Source organism: Artibeus jamaicensis, unplaced genomic scaffold (assembly GCF_021234435.1).
Source record: "Artibeus jamaicensis isolate MK-2021 breed Jamaican fruit bat unplaced genomic scaffold, CSHL_Jam_final contig_490, whole genome shotgun sequence".
Lineage (NCBI taxonomy): Eukaryota > Metazoa > Chordata > Mammalia > Chiroptera > Phyllostomidae > Artibeus > Artibeus jamaicensis.
In genome coordinates, this window is record NW_026521861.1 from 20,393,026 (window position 1) to 20,399,736 (window position 6,711).

Sequence of the window (6,711 nt, forward strand, 5' to 3'; positions counted from 1 at the left end):
GCATCCTGACTGGCGCCGCACGTGGGTGCCTGTGGGCCGGGCCACGGAAGCCTGGAGCCGGCCTGTGACCTCTGCTCCCACTTGCAGGGCTACCGACAGAAGGACTATTTCATCGCCACCCAGGGGCCCCTGGCACACACGGTGGAGGACTTCTGGAGGATGGTCTGGGAGTGGAAGTGCCACACCATCGTGATGCTCACCGAGGTCCAGGAGAGAGAGCAGGTCAGGGGCTGCCCAGCCCGGCCTCGGGGCGTGTGCGCACCTGGGGCCCCGCCCACCTCACTGCGAGCCGCCTGCCTTTCAGTCTCTCGTGTTTGCTGAGGAAGGGACGTTGCTTCCGACGTGGCAGTCTGTTGTGTCACCAGTGCTCAGCTCCTTTGGGGTCTTAGCTGTTAAGTCCTTCTGTTCCCTAAGTGAAAAGATACTTTCTGCTTCTACGACCTTCTGCTGCCTGATCCTATGGGGCCGGGCGGGTTGTTTACTGCCCAGCTCCAGGAGGGCTGGACATTCGCATCAGCCCGTGCAGGGGTGCAGGGTCTCAGAGAGGCAGGTTTTCGAGCTCCCTGTATGAAATAATCCCTCCTCTCTGCCAGCTCCCTTCTGTCCCGTGTGAAGGTTCCAAACACCCACGTCTCTGCCTTCCCAGGCATTCATACTCGAATCGTGTCCTCTTCTCGCCCAGAAGGAGTGTGTTACTCGGCTCCAGAGCCACTCTGCATCATGCAGTTAAACTGCTGGTGGGAAAGTGTTCATTAGGAGGCTGAAACCCTTCTCTTACCCCCCAAGGACAAGTGCTACCAGTATTGGCCAGCAGAGGGCGCGGTGACTCACGGGGACATAACGATTGAAATAAAGAGTGACACCCTCTCTGAAGCCATCAGCGTGCGCGACTTCCTGGTCACCTGCCGCCAGGTATTGCTGCCGCAGCGACCAGAACTGTGGCTGGAGTGTGGAGCAGCCTCCCCTCGGGCCCTGCTCATCTCTGCTCCTCCGGCCCTTTCTGGAGCCCCACGCTGGTAATCAGAGCTCAGTGTGGTGACAAGGGGCAGATCACCTATAAAAATCAGACCTCCGAGGTCACCTGCCTCCTTGCTGGGGGACAAGGGTGTGGGAGAGGGCACAGTGGCTGGCTCCAAGAGGCATCCCATTCCCCACTCAGGAGAAATGACAGTGACTGGGGCCAGGAGGAATAAAGGGGACAGATGAAGCCACAGGGGCCTCGCCAAATGCTCTCTGGCAGGTGCCTTTTCAGAGCCCCTGGCCACCCTGGGCCCACTGGGTCCTGGGCTCTGCTCCCAGGATGGAAATCGGGGGTGGGGCCCCGTGAGCCTAAGGGAGTCTATGGGACGTGGGGCTGAGCTCGAGGCAGCCAGCACAGCAGAGCCCGGGCTCCCCAGAAGGCTGGTTCCCTCCCTGCCAGTCACAGAATGACTGGAGCTAGACTGGCACTCTGCTGGTCTCCAGCCTTGGCGGCACGCACAGGGCCCCAGCCCCTGAAGAAAGAGATGGCCTCGGTCTCTCGAGCACAACTGCTGGGGATAACATAAAGGGGGTTCAGGGGGACATCCTCTGGAGGTCCTGCTCTCCACTCAGGAACCCTGCCAGCCCCTCCTTTCGGGGGACCACAGTCTCCAACAGCCTGGCCAGGACCCTTGGGCGGCCAGGTGGCGCCAAAAGCCCCGCAGAGCTCTAAGTGTTGTCTTGAGTCTCTCCAACGAGGCAGAGAGGGGCAGCGACCCAGCACCACTAAGCTGCCCTCTCTTCCCGCAGCCCCTGGCCCGCCAGGAGGAGCAGACCCGCGTGGTTCGCCAGTTCCACTTCCACGGCTGGCCCGAGATCGGGATCCCGGCAGAGGGCAAAGGCATGATCGACCTCATTGCGGCCGTGCAGAAGCAGCAGCAGCAGACGGGCAACCACCCCATCACCGTGCACTGCAGGTGAGACCCGGTCCAGGCGCATTGTGAATGAGCGCCCCCTGCTGGGGCCCGCGCAGACCACACCCAGTTCACGTCTGCCGGCGACGGAATTTCCCGACTGTATTTTCACCTTCTCTTGCACACATGCGCACTTAACTTTACATACATGCCCTCTTATCATAAATGCAGAATGCATTAGTGGAAGGAGCTGGGAAATGATTCGAACACACATTTCCTCGTGCTTTTTAAACCGTCAAAAAATCCCCAAGCACAGCTCGGAGAGACCCACTCCTGAATTTCAAGGCAGGTGCCTCAGCGGTGAAAGGCGGTTCTGGTTCAGGGTGAGGCTCCGCTCCGCGTCCTTTTCCCAGAGACGCTGGAAAAGGAGCCGGTGCCACGAAGTCTGCACCTGAGACTTGCGGCCTGGCCAGCAGGTGGCGCACACGGCTCCGTTTTCCGTCGCAGGCACCTTCGTACAGGTCACCTAGAATCTACTAGAAATGAGTTCCTTCGGGTTCCGTTCTGCCTCCCAAAACCCACACGGAGTTTAGAACGAGTCGGACACCAGAGGTACAAAGGACAAGAGTCCGCAGGGCAGATGCGGGGACAGGCCCCTGCAGGGGCAGGAGCCTTGGAGTCAGCCCGCCTTACCTCTCCTTGGCCCTGAACAGGGAGGGTTTGCAATTCTAACAAGCGCCCCGCGCGCGATGCTGCTCCGGGGTCCCCACTCTGAGAACCACGATATTCCCCAGGAAGATGGGGCGTAGTTAGAGCAGCTCCCACCCTGCGACTAGGCGGGACCCCGCTCACCACACCTCTGTCCGCTGTCACTGGGTGGCGCTTTACGAGCTCTGTGACTCTACCTCCCGGGGAAAAGCTAAGCTACATATTAAACGGTCCTTCGAAATCCACTTTCACATCCTCTTGCCGACCAGCCTCAGCGCTGATAGGTGGGACGGGCGCGTCACCGCCGTTAAGCACTTTCTCTCCGCAGTGCGGGCGCCGGGCGAACGGGTACATTCATCGCGCTCAGCAACATCCTGGAGCGCGTGAAGGCGGAGGGACTGCTAGACGTGTTCCAAGCCGTGAAGAGTTTACGGCTTCAGAGGCCGCATATGGTGCAAACCTTGGTAAGGACCTCAGGGATCTAAGGATGTTTCCGGAAAGATGCGCTAGGTTGAAACTAACCGCTGACATTATGTGGGAAAACAGATTCCTTCGGAAATTCTCATGTGCCTGCAAACTAAATTATGTAGCGGAGGCTGGCATGCATAAGGGTATACAGTATTTTAATAAACAGTCAGACTTCCTTTCGAATACTTCCCCTAATTAAATTATTCAGATCATTTAAAAATATTATTTTAATGTACTCTTGTTCTTCTTTTTCAGGAACAGTATGAATTCTGCTACAAAGTGGTACAAGATTTTATTGATATATTTTCTGATTATGCTAATTTTAAATGAAAACTTCTGCCTTAAAATATTTTTTAATTTAATGGTCAGTATATTTTGTACAAATCGTGTTAATTTATTTCATAGTTGACATTAATATCCTTTCTAATTTCTTTGTATATATTTTGTTATTATGCTTTAAGACCACCTGCTTATAAAGGCATTTCATCTTAAATACCCCCCTTTAAAAACTGGAATAATGTATTAAGGTCAAATAATATCCCATAAAATATATATTTCTGCTAATGTCAGTAAATTATTTAATTTCTCATTAGACCCATATCATTTAATTTCTCACACTCAGGATCTCTAAGTGTTATAGATCTTACTATGCCAAGTGTGCTTATGTAGACTACTAAACGTGACATCCATTAGAAAGCAGCTGGGAACTCGGAAATCAGCTGGAAATTCACTTTCTTAACACCGGTTTCCACAGCCCTGGGCAGCAGTATTTGTTTTAAAGGCAAACAGTTTCGGAAGATAGAGGTTTGCCTTTCCACTTGAAAAATCAAAGAAGACTGCAACCTGAGTCCAGGTCTAAAACACATCAGAGCAGTTGGTGGCGACAAAGTGAGACTTAAATATGCATTTATCCGCGGCCGTGCCCCTGCCACCGTGGCTAGGTGACAGGAGACACCAGGGGTCCTGTCCACCCACCGCTTTGGGGGCAGCTGAAGCAGTCGCGGAGCGGCCCGCCCACAGCGCCATCTGCTGTCTGGCTGTACGCGTGACTCAGGTGAAACCTATGGAGAGTCAAACCAACTGCATTTCTCCCTCCCCTCTCATTGGCCACAGCTGCCCCACGCCGTTTGGGAGGTGTCGCAGCGCTCGACCTCAATCCATTCCCGTCCCAAATGTTCGAATAAAGCCCAGAGTCTGACACCCACAGAGGCAAGGGGCACACGCTTGGTAGAACACAGGACCACAGGCAACGACGCCAGCAACTTTCCCAGAGGTGTTCTGGTTCTTTAAAACCTCTTGTAAAAGCTAAGACTGTTTGTACGAAAAGAAATCTTTGAGTCTAGATTTATACGGTTTTTTAAAAGTCCCGCTCCTCAATATTTAATTAAAGAAAATTCCTTCATCTAAAGGCAAACTTATTTTTGGATGGAAACACTGCTGAGACCTTGCACACTGGATAGATCGGACTGCCGTGCAGAATCGGCTTGCCGGGTGGAAAATGGGCGGGGGGAGGGGCGGATGCAGAAACGCTTCGGTTAGTAGCAGTGACCTTTCTCTGGCTGTTCCCACCTGGCAGGCGAGCACAATGTAAAAAGAAGACACCTGGTCCAAGCTGCCGAAAGCATTTCATGTGTGCATTTTTGGTGCATTATTTGCTTTTGAAAAGACATACAAAGGACTTATTTGACATTTCCCCTGAAAACGGATTGCACTGTTTCTTTCTGCTCATTGCTGTGAGCGGCGTGCGCCCCAGGCTAGGCTGGGGTTCTAGGGTCAGGCGCCCAGGCAATCTGGCTTCTGCCTCCCCCCCTCTCCTCCCCCCGGCCAAGGGCCCGAGCAGACGCACAGGTGGAAAGACAAAAGCACAACACTGGGCTGAAGCCCTGGGTCGGGCACTCCCAGCTGGCTGAGCGTGATCCTTCCTCCCCGGTGTGGTGCGTCCGCACCTGGGTCTGAGAGGAAAATGAGGGAGCTTTGTGAGACAAGCTCATTGACCCATTTGCTTTCGTTGTTAAAATCCTGAACTTGGAGGCTTTCTTTGACTAAAGGGGAAGGGAGACAGCGGAACTTTCTGTTCAGCACCTAGAAACAGAACCGGCTGGTTGTGGTGAAGGCCACTAGTCATTTATTTGAGGGGTCCTGGTCAAAGTTGAAGGGCACAGATTTGGGTCCAGATATACCAGCCTTCATCAGAATCTCCCACACCCTGTCCTGGTCTCCATGGCCTCCCTGGGGTGGAGACCAAGACCTTCTCGGTGCACCCTCGAGGAAGTACCCCACTGATGCAGTCTCTGCCCCCTTGAGCCGTCCCCTGTGTCCACTGCAGTGTCCTGGTGCCCCGTTTGGCCCTTCCAGTCGCAGTTAAAGCAGAGGCCACCGTCCCTTAGACACGGGCTCCATGCCCCGGCGGGGACAGCCCCCTCCCTTTCAGGGAAGCCCTGAACCTGCAGCCTCGTGGCCCCTGCCAACACTCACCCAAGGCCCCCGTGCAGCCCGGACTCAGAGCTCTTGTCCCTTCCTGTCAAAGTCCACTGCACATAAGACAGCGCCTCCCTGACCTCAGTCCCCTCGCATCTGTCCACGTTGCATGCAGTTGTACTCCAAGGCCAAATAGCGATCGGAAGACTGCCGTTCTGATCTGCGTGCTTTTTCGGTCACCATGTGACTCCGTTTACTCTCCACGTGCTGATGAAGAGTGCGCACCAGTGTTTGAAGAGGCATCTTCGTGTTTTTAAAAACTTTTCAAAGTGAGCCCGACCTCCATTTCAGCATTTGGAGACACCCCATGTGTTCTGTTTAAATGTCTGATTACTGATACTTTTGTCTACCAGAGTCGTGTTTAATTTATGTGCAACCTCTGTATGTTCTCAATTTCACCTGTCACGCTTTCTTTTACTACATTTATAACTTGATCTTGCTCTGATTGTAATGCCAGTGAATGTTGCTGAATTCTTTGTATATGCAAATGGCGAGGTCTACCATTCAGATGCAAGGATAAATCTTCACTTTCACTTCCAGCCTGCGTCTCTTTCTTGGAGGAAATCTCATTTCATGCCTGTGCCTTAAGTCCTTTTAGACAAGACGCTCATTAGGAGGTAAACGCTGATTTATAGAGACTATTAATTTTAGGACTTCTCTAGTTGGGTTCAGAGAGGGCGTAGGAACAGTCCCTCAGTGTGGGTGGGCACAGGGCCCAGGGCTCAGCTTCAGGCCCGAGTGTTCGGAGCCCTAACCCGCCTCAGGCAGGAACCTGAGCTTGGAGCAGGGGTGTCTCAGATCTGCAAGGACGGCGACCACGTGTTAGTGTGCAGCCAGGGACAGTCAGAAGGCCCTTGCACATTTCTATCCCCCCCCCCCCAAAACCTGACAGCCCTTCAGCCTACAGTTCTGGCCCCCCTAGCTCGCTCCACGGTGTCCCCCGCACTCGCCTCCCAACTGACCCCACACCAGCTTCCTTTTGGGGATCCCAGACCCACCGAGGGATGGAAACATATGCTTTTATTATTTGCTATACTCATTTAAATAGTTTTGTGAGCTTTGTTATGTTTGCTAAAATGATTGAAAACCTTTCACTCCCCTCTCCAAAAAAGTGCCCACAGTGAAATGCCATTTGCTCCTGTGAGCCCTAGTTAGTTTTCTTCGTGTCTACCTTTCCCTGATG

The 6,711-nt window shown here is 53.4% G+C and overlaps 1 protein-coding gene across 10 annotated transcripts in view; it reads left to right on the forward strand.

Annotated features, from left to right (window-relative positions):
- The window catches only part of PTPRE (protein tyrosine phosphatase receptor type E), a 113,934-nt gene extending 107,873 nt beyond the window's left edge, over positions 1 to 6,061 (forward strand). For all 10 annotated transcript variants that reach the window (XM_037159090.2, XM_037159093.2, XM_037159092.2 and 7 more), the window contains 5 exons: positions 88 to 222; positions 787 to 912; positions 1,771 to 1,937; positions 2,911 to 3,046; positions 3,306 to 6,061. In XM_037159090.2, the coding sequence (XP_037014985.2) occupies positions 88 to 222; positions 787 to 912; positions 1,771 to 1,937; positions 2,911 to 3,046; positions 3,306 to 3,380 (639 nt within the window). In that variant the 3' untranslated portion in view covers positions 3,381 to 6,061. The remainder of the gene's footprint in view (positions 1 to 87; positions 223 to 786; positions 913 to 1,770; positions 1,938 to 2,910; positions 3,047 to 3,305) is intronic.
- Positions 6,062 to 6,711: the final 650 nt, after the last annotated feature.